The sequence below is a fragment of the Diceros bicornis genome, chromosome 24, assembly GCF_020826845.1.
Source record: "Diceros bicornis minor isolate mBicDic1 chromosome 24, mDicBic1.mat.cur, whole genome shotgun sequence".
NCBI lineage: Eukaryota > Metazoa > Chordata > Mammalia > Perissodactyla > Rhinocerotidae > Diceros > Diceros bicornis.
Window position 1 is genome coordinate 28,618,421 of NC_080763.1, and position 23,745 is coordinate 28,642,165.

At 40.0% G+C, this 23,745-nt stretch overlaps 1 protein-coding gene across 3 annotated transcripts in view; it reads right to left on the reverse strand.

Annotated features, from left to right (window-relative positions):
- Positions 1-4,366: 4,366 nt before the first annotated feature.
- The window catches only part of STON2 (stonin 2), a 132,619-nt gene continuing 113,240 nt past the window's right edge, over positions 4,367-23,745 (reverse strand). For all 3 annotated transcript variants that reach the window (XM_058567486.1, XM_058567484.1, XM_058567485.1), the window contains 3 exons: positions 14,269-16,107; positions 8,661-8,863; positions 4,367-7,136 (listed from right to left, as the gene is read on the reverse strand). In XM_058567486.1, coding sequence (XP_058423469.1) covers positions 7,053-7,136; positions 8,661-8,863; positions 14,269-16,107 — 2,126 coding nt within the window. In that variant the 3' untranslated portion in view covers positions 4,367-7,052. The remainder of the gene's footprint in view (positions 7,137-8,660; positions 8,864-14,268; positions 16,108-23,745) is intronic.

Genomic DNA, 23,745 nt, shown 5'->3' on the forward strand with positions numbered 1-23,745 from the left:
ATAGGCACGTATTTTTTTTTTAAAAAAGTAAACTGGTTTTACATAAAATTAACCACAATAGTACAAGAAGTTACATCAAATGAGGATGGATGATGAATGAAGGAAAATACACGCCTTGGATCAGCTGAATCATTCACTGGATCTTGGGTCCATCCATCCTGACACATTGAAATTCACTGTGGACATGACAAAAATGGAAGGTGAAGAGGAGTGCTCTCTCATCACTCCCTGGCTAAAACACTGATTCTGTTTAATTTCTTGAATACAGTGAAGTTTTCTCCAGGTTCTGTTGGCAGGTGGACCCAAAGGTTAAATGAATGCAGGCTTATGGTCAGAGGAGTTCATATTCTTCCTTTCTGTCACTCCCTTACTTCAAAACCCTTAAACCCTTTGGTCCAACAGGCTGCTTCAGGATCTGACTGCACATCTGCTTTCCTGGAACTGCTCTTATTGGATACCACGTGCATCGCTGATCCTGAAGCACGTGGAGGCAAGACTACAGTTCCTAAGGCTTCAGTCACAGTGTGGCTGGATGGTGTCCACAGCTAGCATTGAGGGTTTGATCTGAGGCAGAGCATGGGACTGAACAGGAAGATGATGCTGGAATTGCTCTGTCCAGTTGGAATCAAGCCATTACATTTGACCAACTCTACGTACGAGAAACTAAAATCATACTAACACATACCACAAAAGAGATGCTATTTTGTAGCTTGTACATGTTTAAAAAATTTTTAAGCTACATTTTCATGTTACTAAGAGACAGTGAGGATAAGAAGGACTGACCCTTTCTCTCATCTTGTTTTGCCGTAACTGTATTACAAATAGTCCCAGAATGTTTATGAGTGAAATGAGTGTCTTTTTCTCTCTCAATTTCTGCAGTCTTTTGTGTAAAAGGTCAGATCTATAAATCATTGATCATCATCATGTGGCCCCTCAGGACCTTGGAGGGTTAGACCTACTTCTGCTTCAAGTCATACCCTAATTCTAACATCCATTTCGGAGACGGGTCTGCTCCTCCTCACACTCACACCACTGTTGTGCTGGATGATGCCAGCGGGACTTCCAGAGCAGTGTTCCAGCTGATCCTCACCACCCTTTTGATCCTCCATTTTTATCTATGTTTTGAAGGCAACTATAAAATAGAGGACTGCAGAGTTTTCTGTGTGTCTGTTGTCTGGGCAGATGAGAGACATGAAAAGGAAAAAGGTGGGCCAGCTGATTTTCCGTCTTCAAATTTTAAATTTCTTGGTTCTTAAGACTATATGAAGAGTCCTATTGACAGGAAGTATCACTGACAGTGGCACCAAAGGATATTTTGTAAAATGACCCATAAAACTGGAGCTGGAAAAGACCTGAGGGAACAATTAGTCCAGCTTCCTCACTTTTTTAGCTGAGGTCACTGAAGCCCAATTGGGAAAATAGCAAGTCACTTAACATGGTGATTGCCTCCATGACCATGTCCTTTAAAGATTCATGGACACCCCAATTTTCCCTTGATAAAGGGCACTCCCACCCATAACTTTACATCAACAATCCTCAGCGTTCTTGTGTTTGGCCTTAGCTCCCTTTAGGGAAGCCGGCTGCTAGCATAGCACCTTGACCAGAGTAGACACTTGATAAATACTGGTTGAATTGAATTAATTCTGTTGTTTATCTCTGCTATGCAATCTTTTCTTTTCCCTAGAGCTCCTTACTTGTAAGGGATGGCTCCTAGTTCAAGTATTTTGAGGTTTGGTGGCCAGTGCTGTATTTGTCATCTCACTATACTATATCTTTCAATATTGAAATTCTATTTTTTGAGTCTATTCTTTTATAGCTTTTCCTTACATACAATTATTATTTGCCTCTCTCCAGGCACTACCAAACACATTACTATGGATTGTTTCTACCTTTACAGGCCTGGAATTGCAAGTTCAGAGATACATTTATTTTTTTTTCAATCCTTAAAACAAAAACAAAGGACTGGACTCTCAATCAGATTTGCTAAGGCACACTAGAAGAAATGTAAAAATTCCATATTCCTGCTTTAGCTGATACATGGGAAAACAATACTGATACACACATGTATTTTCTACATTTATACATCTCGTTCTCTTTTAATTCCTTAAAAACATAAATATGTCACAATATCCCAAGCAAGTTTAATTTACAAAGAGCATAATTAAGAAATGGTGAAGAAATGGTGATTTGTAGGGAATTGGCACTTAGACATTGGTAATGTTTAGAAAACATCTCTAGACCTTGGTGAGAATGCCGTGACTAATTTTATACAAAGAGCTGTCATGGTTTGGATGGGACTTGGTAGTGAAGTGTCAGAGATGATGTATTTACTAGGTGATATTTGTTGTGGATTTAATTTTTTTGTCAGTTCTGTTTGAATTTCCTGTTAAACTGCATTGTTAACATGACCTAAACTCTAGATATGCTAGAATTAACTTATCATCATCATTCATAGAAGAATTAAAGTTACCATTCCAAACCGGGAGAATTTCTAAAAGTAGGCTAGATAGTAGTGCTTCCTACTCAAATCAATTTAATATTTGCAAGGCTTTTAAGAAAAAATTTCAGATGATTCTCTGCTTTCCCACCACTAAACTTATTATGAGACTTAAAGCAGCTCTGAAATCATGATTTCATTTCACAAGTTTCAGCCTTACTATCTCAGACTGCCATCTTACTATGGTGACAAAATAAATACACAGCAACCTCAGTCAGTGGTTAATGGTGGGGAAAACAAAGACCTAGCACACCAGGATGGCCGTGTGCGCTATCAAAGCTTTCTTCTCCCGCTGGCTATTCAAATGGGCAAGGCTCAAGCTCACAGGTCTGTCTGACTGGCAGGAACAAAACTGAATCAATAATCTTGACTATGACAGCATCTGTGCTCCTGAATCTTCTGGCACAAAAATGTTTTTCAATATGAATCAGGTACATTGCAGTTTCAATTCAGCTGCACAGTAAGTACATAAGTGCTGACAGGTATTATTAGTTGACAGAGGAGGCAGGAATAAAAGGAAAGAAAAATTATTTAAGTCCTCCAGAAAATAAAAGCATGCTTGCTTGCTTTAATGTAAGTATTTGATGATAAGTAAAGGGTAAGTAGTCTTACAGTCTCAGGGTCAATAATCGTTCAGCAAACATTTATTGAATACCTAATAATTTCCCTTTATTTCATTAATATATGTTTGTCCTATCAGCAAGGATTTAAGGTGGCTGAAACCCATTATATTCCAAGCCTTGTGCTAAGTACTGGAAACAAAGAATAAGATACATTCCCTGCCTTCACGGATCACATTTCTCGAGAATGTGAATTTCTAGGGAAATAAGCTCCTGCCCTCAGCCGCTGGATTGGAACAGAAATTATACTCATTTCAAATAAGAAATATTTCACATAAAAAATGTTCTCAAGGCTTATGAGCCCTACCAATAATGCAGGAAGGTGGAGAGGGGGGAAAGAACCAAACAGAAAAGGGGAAAAAAAAAAAAAAACTGTCCAGATAATATTTAATATAAGTGAAATGCAAAATTTTGATACGGAATAACTAGTACTATGTTTACAAGAGTGGCAAAGGGGGGTTAATGGTCCCCCACAAAGTACCTCATATTCTCTTGTTTGACATACGATATGAGTACATTTCTTATCCTCTTTTACTATAAAGTCACAAAGCAAGCCACTAGACTCTAAAGAAAGCACTGTTCTTGATATCATGTGACATCTAATTTGCATTCTAACAGTAATACTATGTATTGGTAAAATGAATTCACTTTTAATATTTTCACATTATTAGTAACATAGACAAGGATTATTTGTGACCACACACACACAAAATCCAGGTCGAGGTGGCAAACTTAGAACTTACACATCAAAAAGGTAATTTGGAGGCTGGCCTGGTGGCACAGCAGTTAAGTTCGTGTGATCCGCTTCGGCGGCCCGGGGTTTGCGATTCCGGATCCAGGCGCAGACCAATGCACCACTTGTCAAGCCATGCTGTGGCGGCGTCCCATATAAAAAACGTACAGGAAGATGGGCATGGATGTTAGCCCAGGGCCAATTTTCCTCAGCAAAAAGAAGAGGATTGGCATTGGATGTTAGCTCATGGCTAATCTTCCTCAGGAAAAAAAAAAAAAAAGGTAATTTGCCCAACTGTGTTTTCTATGTAGGCTATTAGCAAAACACTAGGTCTAAAAATATATAGTATTACAACTCCCCAAACCCCTAGATGTCATCTATAATCAGTTTCCCCAAAACAGTAAAAGGAAAACAAATTTGATGAAATCAAGGTGGTAGGTTTTTTAGAATTAATAATAATTTGCTTGCTGAACATAGATAACATGGAAGGGATTTTCACAGCCCTTGGTTTATTAAAAAAAAAAAAATGTCCAGGTGAAAGCACGAAGGCAATGAAAATTAATCAAGGGGGGAAAAGGCCCAACAAGCAATACATATGTGGTGCTAGCTGGTGAGGCACAGATCTTGAGAGGGCGCGCGGGTGCTAACTTTGGGTAGGGAAAGTGCCGGAATGACCTTCATCTTGCCAACTCTTCAACCCATTTGCCGTTTCTGTGAAGAATCTCATGTGCCTTCAGTACAATAGGGGAAGGGCTATGCCTTGGAGTCCTCACTTGACAAAGACCTCTGGGGACCCCACTGTATTTCAAAGAGCGTGAAAAACCACTTATCAAAGAAAAAAACAACTAGAGTTAGAGAGTCCTATTACTATTGAGACTAAACCTACATGTAGGGATCTTGGTAGTCATCCAACCCAAATCCAATGTCAGAGTCCCTTTCATAGCATCTGGGATGGATGGTTATCTGCACCTTTGTTTGGGCGTTTGCAGTAAAGAGGAAATTTTACTAGAGTCCATTCTTCTTTAGAACAACTCTTATTAGAAAATTCTTTCTTATGTTGAAGCAAACATCTGTCATCTTTAAGGTTCCTCTTTGTTTCTATTTTTGCCCTTTGAAGCTACATGGAATAAGTCTAATTCCTCTCCCTTTTTATAGCTCAACAGAAATTTCAAGTTAGCTATTATATCATTCCCTCCTTTTCTGCACTCCCTTTCCAGCTATACCTTCTGTTCTTCAGGGGAACTGTTCCCCTGTTCCTTATATAATCAGATCCTTCACAACCCTAGCCGCCTGCCTCTAGACACAACTTATTAATGTCTCTCTTAAAATATGGTACCCAGAATTGAACCCAAGCCTCCATCCAGATGTGGACTGACCAATGCAGCATGCAGGGCTCCCTGGACTTCTATAGCCACAGGTTGAATGCATTAGCTTTGTGAATAGCCATGATATACTCCTGATTCAAAACTGAACTCTTATTTCCTTAAGAAAACTTTTCTACATGAACTGCTGTGAAACCAGGACTTTCCAACACTCTTGCCATCAACACACACACATAAACACAAACATCCATAAACACACAAATAGGTACACCACTCTGTACTTAGAGAGTTACGTTTAAGAAATTCAGAACATAGTTCATTAATGCCTATTCAATTTCATCCTTTTAGTTTCAGTCTTATGTTCAGGTATTTCAAAAAACTGTAACAATTTCTATATCCTAGTGTCAGTACGTGGTTAGAATTCAATGAGTATTCATTGAGTAAATTAATCCCGAATCTGCCAGTCAACAGACTGGATATACTGTCGGTTTCTACGTCATCTACAAATCTGATAAGCATGCCTTCTGTCTCCTTAGTCTATTCTTCCTGGGAAAAAGAGAAAGGCAGATAGAAGCTGCCTTTAAATTGCTGAGCAGGTATCACCTTTGGAATGGCCAATATAGTTCCTTGTATGGTAAGAAAAAACCAAGGTACAACTAAGCAGCAGAGGTACAGAATGTGGGCAAGAACAGATGAAGGGAAAGAAGATTGAGTGTCCCTGGCTCTTGGAATCAGAATTTAATGCTCCCAATATTAGAAAAATATGGCTTTCTCCCATCTCTACTGTGGAGTCTTCAGCCTTTTAGATCTATTATAATACTGTGATTATCAAACTCTGAATTTCTGGGAAAAGCTCATACGAGCTTAGTTTTGAAACACCTTTTAAAATGATCTTCTCAGCTTATATTTCCTGTAAAGTTTGAGCTAAAGAGACATGCAACTGTGTGTTGGCTATGAGGTATAAAAGCTCCCAAATGCCCCGACATATGCCTGAGGTATAATATACATATACACATACACATCCATTTGTTTCATGAATCAGAAATGGCCTATATGTTTTCAGCGTGAATTTGGGAATTCACTGAGATTGAAGCTGTCTCCTGAATTGAATATAATCCTACAATTAATGTCCCTTTTCCCCAGAATGAAGAAAAATAAGCTCAATTTTGCTTTCCCTTCAACAGTCACCCTTTGCAGAATGTGGGGCTAATCACAGAATTAAAAGTATCCTATTGTGCCTTTTTTCCATTGTCTCTTGTGATTCAGGGTGGTGAACCCTGGGACTGAAACCTTAGAGAAAGGGAAAAAGTGTTTCAATCAAAATAATCTAGAGCCAGGAGGAACATCTTGAAAACTTCATTGCATAGTGTTAACATTTAAAGAATGGAGATACCTACAAAAGGCCTCGTAGACCCAAAGAGGAAATTTGTTTTGTACCTTTTCTGAACCTTTTCTAGAGGGAGTGGCAGAGATGGATTCTTAGTTAAGTAATTTCTTGAGACTGTGTTTTCCAGAAAATCATGTAAGTGACAGATGAACATCAGTAGGAAATCGTGCCAACACTGATGTGGGAGGTTGTTTTCCTGACTCTGACAGTCACAACAACCACACAAGTGCTGTGAGATAAGCAGAGTGCAGACACGGAGGCTTAATTATACAATAAGCTCCAAATGTCAGGTGAGCCAGGTGCTTCAGGCACGATCAGAGCCTCTCGAAAGCAACCACCTCAGGGTTTCCTGTTATAATACAGGTAACTACCAACAGGAATGACCAACACACTGTTCCAACATGGCGTAGCCATGGTAGGTACTGAACTTCAGCTAATCAGAAAGACATCCTATCGTGATTCTTAGGTCAGGGCCCCTTGCAGTAGGGCTTCGTCACTGGACCCCACACTCCTTGGGATTTTCCATTTCATCTCCTTCCAAGTCCAGCTTCAAACTCTTTTTTTGCTCAATTTCCACCTGCCAAGAATAGAAGTTGGAGAGAAATATCAGAAAGAAGAGGAAAACATTCCAACAAATAAATAAAACTCTAGGTTCTTTGAAATTCTTTGTAATTTTGTTAATGCTTTGGGCTTTAGCCATGCTGGAGCTACTGGGCGTGTGTATATTATGATTCTCTCTTTGCACATGCTTCTTGCTTGGTCTGGAATTCCCTCTCTCTCACAGTCCACCTGCAAAATTTTCATTCTTTGCCTTGCACAGTCACTCAAAGGTCACCTCTTCTGTGAAGTTATTCTCGACACATTAGGTAGAGTTAGGTGCATAGTCCCACTGTCCCTGTACACCTGCCTGGCTCCACTATAGCACAGGCTCTGCAGGATAGGGGCAGGCCCTTGTTGACTACTGTATCCCAATAATATAGGCATACAGCAGGCAACCACAGAGGTTTATCAAATGAATGAATTCCTTTGCTGTTTATACACTCCATTACTTTATCTCTTTAAAAGTCTCCAAATTGATAAGTATTGTAGTGTTTACAGTTCTACCTATATCTTCTGCAAAATACTGTAGCTGTAATTATAAAGGGATTGATAAATTAATCTTGCCTTGAAAGTGACACACTTCAACTGAAGCCTTTGATAAGTCAGGCAGGGAATCCTTCGAGCTAGGGAGTTTAATAATTAAAGCTGCTCCTCTTAACACCACTTTGCATATTTATGATGAGGGATACAATTCAAGACAGAACAGCTGACATGTTTGAGCAAAGTGCTATTTTTTTTCTGGCCACAAGATGGAGTATTTGTTCTTTTTGGTAGTTAAATGTTTTAGATTCCACAACTAAGGAAACATTTAAAGAACAATAAATAACCATATAAGTCTAAGAATATTACTATGAATAGAAAATTATTAAACCACTTTGCAAAATCCTTCTTCAATAACCCCATTTTCCATCTTGGGCATTTAATCTCCCCCTACTGAATTTCCAACTCCTTAGGATACAATCACTATGGCAGAACACTCTTCCTCCTTCCACAGCCCTGATCCCATGACTATCACAGAAGCTTGCTTTGCTTTTTACTTTTGTTCTGTTACAGCCCAGTGACCAGGTCATCTGTGTCCTAACTTTATTCAGATCAACTTCATCAACTCCTGTAGCTGAAATATCTGCTTTGGGTTAGCACTTTCCTGACATTCCCCTCCACTTCCAAGTTCACTACTCTACAACATAAATCATACTATGAATGAGTAATAATTCCTTTTCCCCGTGACTCTTCTGTTGTTCATGATGACTGAAACACGTTATATTCTCTTCTTTCATCAGCCTCTTTATTTTTTTTCCCAACCTTTCTCTTGACCATTAGAGAGATTATTCATTTAAATCAGAGCAGACTCATGCACAGCTATGTACGGTGAACTTCCCCTAAGGCAGTAAGAGAACACCTTGCACCCGTGGCTGGTGCTGCCACAGAGGAGTGAGAGGGGGAGGGGACAAGGATGAGCAAATGGACTTGGAAACATTAGTCAGATGCCCCCCGAGGCTACCTTGTAACTGTAGTGTGCGGAATAATTGACCCACTTCCTGACATCAGCCTTGTCTTCCACGGAGATGGATCGTACAGCGGCTTTGGAGGCAGAAGTTGTGGGCATGCTGAACTCGACATTCACGTGATTGGCAAATCTGGAAGGCACTTCCCGGTCAGAGCCAAGTTCAAGGTGGCAGAAGAAACAGTGTGGGTGACCAGAAGCTATGAAAGAAAGACAAAGAATCTAGAGATCAGGTTCTTTGGGGAGGAAGTAGAAGAAGAGCCATCTCTAAGAGCCAGCCGTCTTTCAGAGTCCAGAGCCGAGCAGAGGATTAGCCTCAGCAGAAATCACAGTGTGTGTGCCTCAGACCCTTTGATACAACACTCTCTGGTTACAGCAGCCTGGTATCCTAGCAATGAAACCCAGGACCTGAGAAATAGAGGTCATTCTGCCCGCTTAGGTCATTCGGAGTGATATGTGAACACAGCACAAATACTAAGAAATAGGGGCTGTAGATTGGCAGAAAGGAATAAAAGGGATCACCACTGAGCACCTAATAAAACATCATTTAAAGCCACCTGGAGCAAAATCACCAATTTCCTTTGAAAGATGAACTGAATTTTCTTAACAGCATTTCATATTTTAAAAAAAATGCTTCGGGCAATTTTTGTGGGTGAACGGCATATGGAAATGACAAAGCCCTTATAAACAGCACATGTGTCTTAGGGAGGCATATGGTACACTGGAGAGAACACAGACGAACAGGACCCCTGGGTTTGACTTCCAGCTCCCTGCTAAGTGGCAGAGACCCCGCACCCAAGTCCTTTGTTCTTTCTGGGCCTCAATTCTTCATCTGTAAAGTAGGGAGTGGCGGAGGGGTAGTAGGAAGAATAGGCGTACCAATGCCAGGCATAGTCCCTTCCTGTTCTTTAATTCTATAAATCTACAGTTAGTTTTACTGGACTTGGATGGCAAACTTAAGGTCTGATTTTCATTTGAGGATTGTTATTAGATATTTGAGAGAGCTTAGTTCTGTGACTATAACCACTGAAGCACCGTCATCATCATCACTCAGATGTAGCAAGAAATGTCTGTTGAGCACTCTGTGCCAGGTACTGTGCTAAATGCTTTACGCAGATTCTCCCACTGCACCTTCACAACAATCCCTTGAGGTCAGAATTATTACATTGTACAGATGAGGAAACTAAGGCATCGGGAGGTAAAGTGAATGCCCAAGGTCATGGCTAGAAAGTGGCAGAGCTAAGAACTGAACCCGGCAGTCTGACTCCAAAGTGTTCTTAACCACTTTGTCAGAGTCACAACTTCATGGTCCCTAAACCTCAAGACCAGGTTTGCAGGGTGACAGGGGTGCAGAGGAAGAAAACTGTAAGAATCCCCATATCGCAACTCGCTATGGATAAACGACATGACATGGCTTTGACTTTAATATGTAACTGAAACAGCCCTTAGTTATCTGAATTTTTCCAAATAAACAATTCCAATTTTCTTTCTTGGTCTGGGCAGCACTTTTAATCTCAGAGAGTGAGGACATACACACCCGCTCTCCAAGGAAAACATTACCGAGTGAAGTATTTGTTTTGCTCTGTTTTACAAATGTAACATATTTCAAGGGTTATTTCTAAAGAGTAATACCTTGGGAAATTACTTGAAAAATTTGCAATGGTTTTTAGGAAAGAAATTTAAAGAAGATATATATAATAGTAAAAAGGACATTATTTGAAAATGTATCCATTCAATTTTTTAAATTGTGTACCACAGCGGTAACTGTATAGCTATTATTTATTGAGCATTGATTACAGGCCAGAAACTGTGCTAAATACGTAAAAGCATTATCTAATTTCATTCTTAATGAGCTAGGTATTAATAACGCTATTTTACAGATGAGGAAAATAAGATTTCTCTGAGAGATTTAAGTAAATAGCCTGAGGTCAAACAGCCATTAAACTGTAATGCTGGGAATAAAACTTCGATCTAATTGACTCCAAATTATGTCCTAAACTCCTCTCAATATATTGTTATAGATTTAGATCACTACCAAGTATATAGAGCAGTTTCTTAATTTAATTCAATAAGAACTTGAACAACAGTTTTATCTAATTCTCCTTATTTATACATTGTTGGAATATTCTCCACAAAAACGACCCCCTCCTCTCACCCCACCAAAGCATATTCACAGCAAACTCTATGAAAACAACATTCTTTCTGGATTCCTAGCATCAACTAATGGATGTGTAGGGCTGGTGGACAGATAGGGAAGTGCAATTTTGAAAGCTAGTATAGTTTAATTCATGGTAATGAACTAATGAGCCCACACATTATGTCATCTTTCTTGATGAAGTTGAGACAATTTAACATGAAAATTCAGATATCTATTTTCCATTAAAGGGGAGTCATATTGGGATTGTTTTTTCTTTACCTGGCCCAATGAGAACTGGAATTCCAGCAAAGAAAGCTACCTATGCAGGACAGAATGTTTTTTTTTCCTGGCAGATATCTGGGAAAGCAGCAGGACTTCTTCTGGTGCCTTCCAGGATTAAGAAAAGCTGCTGAGATTAGCATGGAAGGGGTCCTGGGAGAGCACACATAGAGGGGGTTGCACATACACACAGCTGAGCTGGGCCCTCCTCGTGGGAGCCACACTGGAATCCAATGGCAGCTTCTTAGGCTTTTGGTGGCTAGGATTGGGACAAGCCTGCTGTGGCTACAGGCTTGGGATGCTGGCAAAGCCAGGATGCCGACCTGTTGGCCCATGCTGCCTGCGGTCTGACTGTCCTGCCTGCTGGCGGCTAGGGATGCAGGGCCGCTGCAGGTGGGAATAGATATGCCGAGATTCAGGCCTCCTTCACTGTAAATGCAGGCGTGAGGATTATGAAAATTAACCTGTAAAAGGCACCTACCTTCCCAAGGCTGTCTGAAGACCAAGACAGAAGAGCTCAGAAAAGGGACAATTACTAATAGATCATTATCAATTCTCTGATTTCATGGATGGAGCACTGGACGGGGAGGGCAGGAGCTGGGCACTGTAAGAACCTGCAGTCTGACTGGAATTCAGAGCTTGTGCATCTCAAGTTTCCAGGAAAGGATGCTATCAATTTCCTGAAGTGATACAGAAATATACCACCGGCCAGAAGTATCAGAAGAAGCCCTTTTTAGAGGTTTCCCTTGTAAAGATATATATAGAACCATGACAGCAGAAACAGTCATTGAGGGGGAATGTTTAAGTGAGAAACACTCCCAAATATCCTTATGCTGTCCTGTATTTCAAAAATCTTTCACAAACAAGGTCCCAGTAATCTGGAAATACGTATGTAACATATAAGCTGCATTTACTTGGCCTTGAGCCTACTGAACACTCCCCTGCCGGGAAGCATTAAGGAAAGTGTTTGCTGAAGACCTATTTTTTCCCTGTCCTGCATCCATTCTCCCTTTCTTTTGGTAACAAGCCTTTTTTTTTTTTTTTTTTCCTTTGGGAAATACTCTTCCTCAGCACTGCATGTCATCTTGGTGGTCACGTCAGTCAAAATGCACTATCCTACCCTTGACTCTTAAGCCAAGTGGCACAAGGGCAGAATATGGCTTGTGATGCAGCCTGGAGACATCCATAGTCCCTGCCATCAAGAGCTCTCCTCTCTGAGCCTGCTTGTTCAGTCTTTCCTTCCATTCTCTGAGCTACCTGTATCCTTCCAACAATTTTTCTTTTTTCTTTTTTTTTTTTGCTTCAAGTAGCCAGTCAGTCTTTGCTGCTTATAACCCCAAACCCCTCATACAGCTCTTTTAAATATTTGAGAGAAAGAACTTTGAAACAAATGAGATATGTGTGTACACATTGAGAAAACTGCAAATCTCTGTTCCCCCAGTGGAAATTATTTCAAGTTTGTGTCTATTTGGGTCATCTACTAAGAGGCAGCTGTGGTATTGCAAAGAGACCCCTGGATGTGGCTTTGTGACTTCAGATGAGTCGTGTTACTTCTGGTCCTTAATTTTCTCATCTATGGAATGAAGAGGTTTGACTGTTATCCCCAAGGTCCCTTCCAGCTTAAAAATCCAATAATTCCATAATGAAGTCATCTGAATCCATGCTTAGGACACTGACAAGCTAAAAATTCCAATATAAGCCTGAGGCCTTGTCTTCTCTGATGTCTAGTTTCCAGCAGGTTAAATAGTCTCCCTGTCACCTTGGTTCTCTTCCCAAGGGTTTCTGTGCTAACAAGAATTCAGAGTTTCTCCCCTCCTCCGTCAATTCAGATGGGCCCTGTGGCTGAGGTAGAAATCACGGCTCTAACACCAGGAGAATACAGTGTTCATTTTAGGGGAAATGCATAAGCAAGTGCAGAGAGGAAGACTGGTTTCAAAATTCCGTCAGTTTAGAAATAGGGGGTGGTAAATCCAGCCTCCAACACAGAGGTCCAATTGTCTCTTCAGTTTGCACGGCTACACCCAGTGTCTGACACAGAAGGCCCCGGTGAGTGTCCACTGCCTGGACAGCCTGGGGAGTTGACCAGGTCGCACTGCCCCTTGCCATCACATCATGTTACATTTAGAGTATGACAACGTAGCCACTCCACACTCGGAACAGGAAATGAAGACTCGGAACACATGTTAGGATTTAATAATGAGAATACAAAAAAGAATAGCTGCATAAAAGAAAGGCATTGCAGTCAAGAGTTTTTCCAAGCCTGATCCTTTTTGCTCAGTTAGGATATCCACTTTTGTTAACAGATGGGCAAAGTTTCTTATAAACGAGAAGTGGTTTAAAAGCTCACAGGATCATGGACTTATTGCCTGCCATTGGAGTCACCCAGACTTACTCTAAGAAATAAGGCTATAAGAGCTGGTTTGATTACTCCCTAAGTTTTGTCATTTCACTAAATCTCACTGGACCCAAAAGGAAAGTTGTTGCCTTCTGGGCTCACTCAAGCACAAAAGCATCCCTGATAGCTGTGAGCAGGCCAGCTAGAGCTGGTAAGCTTTCTTTCTTTGTTTAAATCAAACATTCCTTCCTTTACTTTTTGCCTGATAGAATTTCAGCCCTTTTGGACCTTCATGTCCTGGCTGGATCTGATCGGAGGCCACTTCTCCCCCACCCTTCCCCAAATCCCAACTCTGAGCTTGAGATGTTATGATTGACAGGCCTTGTACAGGGAGGCTAGAATTATAAATCTAACTCCTCACCTGTACTGTACATATGCTTGGCTATAAACTGGCCCTTTTACCTACACTCAGGGCACAATTAGAAAGCTCTCTCTTCAGAACCCAGAAGCCTTCTAGGATCTGGGAATGGATAATTTCCAGCACCACTGATACTTTAATGAGTCAGAAAAGAATACAAATTCATAAGCTGCCCTGGAAATCTGCTTAGCAGCTCAGCTAAGAATAACGCATAGTTTTATGGAAGAAGTGTGATGATAAGGGAGTAAAAAGATAGAGTTAACTGGGTCATTCACGTTTGTTACTTACTTTGCTTTTCTGGTCCCACTCCCCCTCCATCACCATTCCCATCACACAACAAAACCCAGCACTTCACAGGGGAATAGACTGTGGAACTTCGATCCCAGTTCTCTCACAACCATGTGGTGGTTTTCACAGACGAGAAACCTCTACCTACCTGAGTTTTTGTCAGGCAGTCGGTTTATCCTCCACACAATGGAGTTGAAGGCATGCTCATACTTGGCAGTTCCCAGAGTTACTCTCATGATAGGATCAGAGCCAGATACACTAGTGGAGCCAAAACTTGCCCCCCGGTTCACTTTGGCTTTCAAGGACTTTTCCCCCAGGACACTTTCCCTGCGCAAGTTTTTCACCCACTCACTGGGCACAGGGTAACGAACCATCACATTCTCACAGGGAACCTGAGTGAGAGGGTCACGGTTAGAGGAGAAGCCGGTTGACATCCTAAGCCAGCTCTGCACCTCCACCTCTGCCCCATTGATGCTTGCTGCCGTCCTGAGTGTGAAAGGCAGGGTCTTCTCAGCAAATACTGTCCTGAACCGCATTAGCTCGAATCGGCATGCATCCAAAGGGTTGAACAGAATAACCCGTGAGTTGTTGAATACATCCTCATCCACACACCCATGAAAACGGCACTCATGGAGCTTGATCCACTTTGTGGTGGTAGTAGGCATGATGTCTTGCCGGGAAACTATTTCATTGCCTTTGATGAGGATGTCATTGAGGCCCAAGCGGCACTCTGCAAGCCCAGAGAGGAAACTCAGAATATGGATCCGTGTCAAGACGTGGTGCCGGAGAATCTGGTTGTCTCTTTTGCTCACAATGCCAGAGAATTCATCTCTGACGTCCACTGTAATCTCCTCTTCAAGGTAGTTCAAGCCAACTGTGCTCAAGTCCATTGACAACACTGGCAGATCCATGAGACGGTCCTGGACTGCACGGATGAAGCTCAGGAAGTCATCATAATTGGTGGTGCCCAGCTTAATCACTTGTTCCCTCTCTGCTGTGTGGGCCACGGCAGGTTTAGGCTGGTATTTCTTCTTCTCCTTGTAGGTGACACGGTCTATCCGCAAGCTGTGGATCCTGCCATTCTCATCGTAGTTTTGGAGCCGGGGTTCTGAAATCTCATGGCAGATCTCCAGCTTGAACTCACGGAATGGTTTCTCTAGGCCCTGCTCATAATACAGCTGCAGGAAACCACTGTCTGTCAGTTTGATGTAGATGGGTCCCCAGTGCCTGGAGGACATAATGTTTTTCTTCTCAGGGATCCTTAGCATCATTGGCCACCCATCCCTGGGCTGGGACAGTGCTGAACCAGGCGGGTGGTCATCTAGTTCAATCCAGGCTATTGGGTCATCGTCAGGAAGTGTCGCATTGCCTAAGCGATCAGGGTCATCAATTTGGAGTTGTTTGAGTTTTTCAACAGCATCAGAGTGTGACTGGTTTTTGCTTGAATCATCAAAACTAATGGCATCCTGGTAGACGACAATGAGGGAATCTCTTTGGCTTTTGCCTGTGGTACCAGAAATGGAATTGTTTTGGGAGCGCCTCTCCTGCTCCTCAAAGAAAGCACTGAAAGGGTTGATAGGGGAAGGTTGTACATCCTGTAGAGTCTCATTCAGAAAAGGATTGGTTGCCCTCCAAGGTGGAGCCTCGGTTATGGAAGGTGGGTGGTTTAAGGAGGAAATGTCCAGCTTCTGAACTTTGGAGAAATTCATCAGCGTGCTCTTGGGACGTTCCCTCTTCTTAAATGACCCAGTTGAATTATAAGGTACATCTGGGGTCACAGAAGCAATAGGCAGTGTATTTGGCTTCAGAAGAGAGGTGATTGGTGGCAAAGGGCAGCTGACTTCATTGTCATCAAATGTGACCCAGCTGGGGAAACGGGCAGAGGTCACTGGAGTGACAGGGTGCCCATTCATGGCTGGACTGCTGGCCTCCCAGTTGATGGCCTCCATCTCTACCTCTTCATCTTCTTGAAGTGAGGAAGAATTATCTAAAAGGAAAAGGAGAACATATGAGGGGCTGCTATTCAGGGCCTCTAGAGGTATGAGAAACTGAGGTATGGGAATGAGGGATGACTAGAATTTTATCCGGTAAATTCCAAAGCAGCTCATTACCTGTCTCAAGTGCTTAGTCTGGGCATAACTCCCATAATTTTGTAGTAAGCACATCAGAGGGGCCATACATTAAATGCAGTAAGAATACAAACTGGTCTACCAATACAGAAGCACTGGTAGGACCAAAATCCCTTGCAATTTAACTCTTATACATTCTCCCTTTATTTTATAGAAGTTTCTGGAATAAATGTTTTCTTTACTCAGCTCTAAAGTATGTATTCTTAATTTTTAAACATTGAAAACCACCTCCTACATAAAATGATATAAAGCTGATCTCATTGAACAAAACATGTTATCTGCTCTAAGTGATAATATGATTGCAAATAATGTAATTGGGGAGATTTTGGCCCAAATTTGATGAATAAATATTAAAGACAAAATTTTAACATCCTTAATATGAAATTAATTCATACAAGTGAATGAGAAAAATACAAAAACTCCAATAGAAATGCAGGCAAAGGACATATACAGACAATTCAGGAAAGAGAAACTAAAAATGTCTAATAAGCATGTGAAAAATATCCAATCTCACTAGTAGTAAGAAAAATGCAAATTAAACAAAAAAAATCAGTGAAGATTTAAAAAAATTTTTAATATTTAATGAGGGTTTGAGTGCTATGATATGAACAGTAAATAGACCCTTAGCGGGACCGTAAGTTGCTATAAACTCTCTGAAAGTGGTTCGGCGATTTGTAGTAAGGGTTTTACCAATGTTCATAAACAATAACTTAGTAAATTTTAACCTAAGGAAATAAATCCAAATTGTGAACCAAGTTTTGGGTGAATGTTAAGAAAATGACGCACACAATGGAATAATACTCAGCCATTCAAATGTTTACAAGTATGTAGTAACGTGAGAAAATGCTCATGATATAATCTTTTCTTTGTTCTCTAAAATACTTTTCCATCTTAGGGTTTATTTATTTTATGGGGGGAAAAAAGGTTATTACAAATCAAACTCCACCCCAGCAGGTCCTTCAAAGAAGGAGATAGAGGACTTGAGTTTCCATAGGAGAAAGATCCAAACGTTTTGAGTAGCATGAAGACCCTGTGCGGGGTTGTAGGAAGGGAGGGGAAAATGAAGCCTTTAGCAAGGGGTGGATTCTGATGAAGGAACAGCACAGAAAACAAATCTGTGTCTGGCCTATAGGAAATACTCAGTAAAGGTTTGTTGACTGAATGAAGGAGAAAAGAAACTTTGCTTTGGAGCAGTTCTTCTATTCTTTCTGTCTCTGGAGGAATGTACATGGGGATCTCTGCCACCATTTCACCATTTCTACTAACAGTAATTTAGAATCAGAGAGAAAGGGATTCTCAAATGGTTGCGTTTTCTGACCATCTTGCTAAACCTTCATGAATATCATATCCAACCACACCAAATCAGCAATGTCACACATAATTGCAAATGTAACTACACACGGATGGGATGGCTGGCTTGTCACCCATCCTTCCAAATATATTTATTCCAACAAATAGCGATTCCCTCTACTGAAAACATCAGTGTGAAAATGTAGGCTAAATACAAGAGCATGCGTCCATACACATCCACACTCACGCCAGAAATATAATGAGCACAAAGTATTTTCTATATGTACAGCACCACAAAAGGACTTCAGAGCATTTTAAAATTAAAGATGAGACTCTCCTTCAAATTAATCATTAGTCTACTTTTGTAGATGCATAAGTGATTTATTTTCTGGAAAATGAAGGGGAAAGGGTCAGGAAACAACCCAGGTTGTAGGATTTATATTTTATTTATTACTACTATTATTATTATCATGAAGGGTAAAGGGAACAATGTGGTCCTGAGTAAAATACTATTATTTTTTTCATTATTATTATTATTATAATGAAGGCTAAAGGAACAATGTGGCCCTGAGTAAAATATAATCACTTCCTTAGAATAGTAACAGATCCTCCCTAGAAAACTGGGAAAGGGATGTGTCGCAAAATGCTTCAATTCAAATGCAGCCCGTCTGTGGAGCTTATGTAATGTAGTGTTTCCACCCAGTCTGGTTCTGACCCACCCCTGTATCAGACATATCCTTTTTGCCTTGAAGCTCATCACCACTTCCTCATTTAAAACATGCCAAACTCTTTTTCCTTTGGTGGCTTTCTGCCAAAGCTGTTTATTCCTGCTGCGAAAGGATTCCCTTCTGTTGGGAATCTTTTCCACAAAATAGCATTTCTCATTTTCCTCTCTGAAGCCAAAAAATGAAGGGAAAAAAAGGCCTTTGTTCCCACAGAACATGATTTTCTTACAATAAATTCCTTTTTAACCAAGCTTTTTAAAAACACCAAGTCCTAGACAGTTTTGAACCATTAGACTTATAATATAATTTAAATGAAGTATCTTTACATTTGGGGGGAAATTAAATTAATTTCTACAGATTCTATATTTTCTTTGACAGCCAGTAAAAGTATCAAAAGACTTTTTTACAAAATTCTCTCTCCTTTGGCACAAAGGAGATTTTTAAAACAGGTTGTAATCCTGGGATCTCAACCTGGGGATCTCCCAGGATTACAACCTGTTTTAGAAAAAAAACATCCTTCAGGACATTAGTGGGGTATAGGTCAAATTTCTGAAAATGAGAATTTGTTTTTCTATAAAATCATTTATAAAGAAAAAATATCTTAATAAAGACATTTTTACAGATGAAAAGCAAAAGTGGTCCACAGTTCACATGAAAATAAAGTGTTTCCTGAGGTGAATCCACGGACTGCCAAATACTACTTTTAAAAATTATCACTTATTAGAGACAGAGATTGGATTGGTGATTATCAGAGGGGAAGGGGGGGAGGGGGGAGGGTGAAAGAGATAATTCGGTACATGTGTGTGGTGATGGGTTGTAATTAGTATTTTGGTGGTGAACATGATGTAATCTATGCAGAAATAGAAGTATAATGATGTACACCTGAAATTTTTACAATGTTATAAACCAATGTTACTGCAATAAACAAAAAATTAAAAAAAAATTATCACTTATTAACATTGACTTTCCTATTTGTGAGCTCTTAATTTTGCTTCTTTTATCATTGACTGCAAGACATCTTCAACTGTTTCTACAAAGGTTAGCTCATGTATTTCCTGAGCCTCTTTTTATGAAAGAATGTCCTTTGGTACTTTCACATATGAAAAACAACTTACCTGTATGTAAAATTTCTGGGGGAAAAATATTTGCATCAGATATGACAAAAACTTGATGTCCTTAATATATAAAGACAGTGTATCCTTAATAAAAACGGATATACTATCACCACAAAAAAAAATAGGACGAAAACAGATGATTCACTAATGAAGAAATATAAATATCTAATAACTATTTGGAAAAAAGAGTTTAACATTATAAAACAATAAATACAATTCTTGTGTCAGAGAGACAAAGATTTAGAAAGAATAATAATCATTATTGGTGATATGAGGAAATTTACACTCTAATGGAAGTGTTAAAAACCTTTCTGGAGAGCAACTCGAAAATTTGTATAAAAGTCTCGAGAAACATGATTCAAGAATTCTACTTATAAGAGTTTATTCTAAGGAAAGAACAAGACAGGCATGCAATGATGTATACAGTGGTTTGTTTATCATAGCAATGTTTGTGTCATAGAAAAGTTGGAAACAACGTAAATGGCCAATAATGGGAGACTAATTATATCAGTTGTGTATAAAATGGAATCCCATGCACCATCAAGACAATGCTATTGACGCATGCTTATTCACATGGGAGCTGATCATGATATATACTGCTGAGTGAATAATAACAAGAGCTACAATCTGGAGTCAGATTGCCTGGCTTTCAATTCCGTATCTGCAGCTTATTAACTACGTGACTTTGGGCAGGTTGTTTAATTTTTCTGCATCTCAGTTTTCCTATCTATGAAATTAGGAAAATATTAAATCCTACCTGACAGGGTTGTTGGGAAAATTTAATACAGATGTTGGTAGAATTGTGCCTGGCAAATAATAAATGTTCACTAGATGTTAGCTGCTATTATTACTAGTGGAATGATTCATTTTTGTGATATAAAGTACACATGTATTCAAAAGCTTTGGAATATAATGTTTCATAATTAAAACAATGTGAAAACAAATGTCTCCTGTAAGAGGTGACTTGAAAACTTTTAAATCTGTACTCTTTCTTTAAAAAAAAAAATGCTGTATTGCTTACAAAATAAAGAAATAATAAAAGGTCAAAATATATCCTTATTACTCCTACTCATTAACCTTAGAGAAAGAAAACAAACAGCTCAACTGAAGGTCTCGTTGATAGAGCAGCAGTTACAGCTTTCCTCAGACACTCGGGACTGGTGTGGCTGGTACTGGAAACAATAAGGGGGAAAAAAAGGCTGGCAAATTTCTTCAGTAAGAAATAGGCAAAAACTATCTTCAGAACAAAATTAACTGTCATCCACAATTCCATTTTATTGACTTATTAAAATAAAACCAAACCCCAAAATCCAGCAGTATTTTAATTCCTTTCGAAGTCTTCCACTTGCTACCTCCAAATTGCTCTTAAGGTGACTTGGGCTGCTGCCAAACAAAAGATATGGATAAAGGTTAGGTTCCTATTCTACACCTCGGGGAGAATTTCCAGGACCTAAGAGCTTCCTAGTGTCTTTACTGATGCAAACTAAAGAAAAATGGTGGATTCTTGTCATGTTAGATCACAATCTATTTTACATTTCCAAAAGATTAAATTAAATGATGACAGTGGTCATCAAAGCCACCAAACTGAAGAAAAAGGAAGAACTATGAGGAAAAAAATTAACAGTTTATTTGATATTTTGAATATTGCAGATACTCTGCCCTCTCCTTCCCTCATTTGTTAACCTAATTTGTTAACGCAATGACAAATGCAAAAAAGTCATTGAGATCTGTTCATTGGAATTTATTAGCAGTGGCAAGAACAAATATTCTTAGATTACTGCAGTGTCCCAACATGAGATAACAGTCACTCTTATACAAGAGCATATACTTAAAACTGTATAACCAGCCTCAGATGCACAGAATGCACTTAAATATCTGTGGAGTAATCTGTAAAGTTAAAAGAAGAACATAGGAATTTTGGGGCTTGAAGAGATTTTAGAAATAATAAAACTTGACCCCTTCATTTTTCTGAGAAGACTGAGGCTCAGTGAGTTTAAGTAAACTGCTCAAGGTGAGATTTAAAGTCAAACTCTACTTTTAATGTTCATTAACTCCAGTATCATCTTAATGCTGTTCATTAAGCTAAGATCTGGTTCATTTTTCCCATTATCCTTAAGATTGGCAAGAGTTATTGACACAACATTTTAGGAGCATTGTTCAGTGGCCGAAAAGAAGTTAATTAAACAAGAATTAACATCCATTTACACAGGGAAGCCTTTGGGCATAGGGTCAGGCGCTGTCATCCCCTGATGTGTGAATGTGGACAGGCGAGAGAAAGGAGTTAGTCATCTGACCCATATCAAGGGAGTTTCTCACTTGGATAAAATAAGCTGGGACCTGCTTAGTCATCACAATACACTGTGATAAAGAGGAAAGGCAGAGGGTCGGAGTCTATTCATCTGTTCTCAGCACTGGCCTGGAGAGAGGATGCTTCAATGCTGGCAAAGTCACCTGGTCAGAGATGTCCCCAAAGTGAAGAAGCCAATTCATCAAACTACCATTTACCACTATCTGACAGAATCCCTATCAAGAACATTCAACACTACATTATGGTTTTTATTTGCTAAGAGGACCAATGAAGCAGTACTGAGCGTCTTCTTCAAATGAGTGGTCCAGCTTGCCCTGTCAACTCCCTTCCTGCTTATCAAGATGGGCTGGCTTGGGGCCAGCCCAGTGGCATAGTCGTTAAGTTCTCACGCTCCGTTTAGGTGGCCTGGGGTTCACAGGTTAGGATCCCAGGCGCAGACCTACACATCGCTCATGAAGCCATGCTGTAGAGGCGTCCAACATAAAAAACAGAGGAAGACAGGCATGGATGTTAGCTCAGGGCCACTCTTCCTCAAGCAAAAAAAGGGCAAATTGGCAACAGGTGTTAGATCAGGGCCACTCTTCTTCACCAAAAAAAAAAAAAGGGGGGAGTGGCTAGACCAACATGTTTCATCTTTTCTTTTGTTCAGAAAAGCAAGCATCAGACTTGAAGTTTGATGAGTGGCCCAGGAACATCTCCAGTATCTTGTGTATTCCTAATTAATGTGTCCTCTCTGGTTTTAAACTTTTGCCTCTGTTTTACCATTGCCCACTTCCCTATGCCTTCCCCAATACTCAACCTTTGGATCCCTGCTTTTGGCTTCTTCCTCTAACAACTAAAGTTCCACTCAACTGGATTACTAGGTCCCTGGCTTAATTTGCCTTTCTGTTATCAGCTTCTCATGTTGTCTTAGATGAAGGCTCTATTCTCCAACTCCCACCTGGGCAGAGACCTCCCTAGAGTATTCTGACTAAGTCTGTATTAAGCCTAACTAACTTCCATTTGTTAACTGTGCTAGGCTATAACTCAAAAAGTCTGTTGGGGCAGGGAACATCATCAGCTGGGCGAAGATCACCCATAGAAAGGTTAGGGGAAGTTCCTGCAAACGGAAAGGACCCCTCAAACTATTCCCCTTGTACCTCTATTACCCAAAGCTCATTGCTCTTTATATGAACTTTCCAGCAATGACAACAACAACAAAATAACCAAACAGCTCATGTAGGCAGTAAGCCACTTCTTTTCAGTGAAACTTGGAGTTGATAATTTTATTTCATTTCAGTGCTCGTCAAGCTCCCTTTTAGTTACCAAGATCAAAGGAGACATTCTTACAGAGTGATGGTAGATGCAATTTATAAACTGTAAACATATCAAGTTAAGATAATCTCTTAGAAAAATAGGAGAACAACTAATTTCTAGCATGACAATAGATTTATTCTAGCAGATAGAGATCTATTTGTACTCCTGAATGTCTCAAGTTTTTCAGAAGACCTCCCGAGGTAAGTAATCTGCAGGTAAACACAGAGGGCAAAGCTATTTCCAGATCATTCATACACTCAGTACTTTTCCTGACTTGCTACGGCATCCAAACCGTCCAGTATATATACACCAGTGTCTTCGGAGTGGACACAAGGCCTACAAGGGAAAGGCTGGCTTAAAAGTGGTTTGTATTAATGCTGGATAGAGTTCCTGCCCCATGCCGATCTCTACCACCTGTTCTGTGCCCCCATAGGCAGTAGAGGGTAAGGCTTAGGCTCTGGAGTCAGATGGACCCAGCCCTGCCACTAGAAAACTGTGAGATCTTGGGCACATTACTTAACCCTCTAAACCTCAGTATTTTTCAACTCTTAAGGGGAATAATAACAGTACCACTTCATAGGGTTGTTGTGAGGGTAAATGAGATCATTAATGGACACTGAATTTTGGCACAGCTCAATAAATGTGCCAATATCACAATAAGAAAAAATATGTATGTATATATTATTATTATTTCAGAATTCTTAAAGAAGCAAAAGGAGAGAGAGAGGAGAAAGTAATGCCTTGAAGTTACATTATTATCAA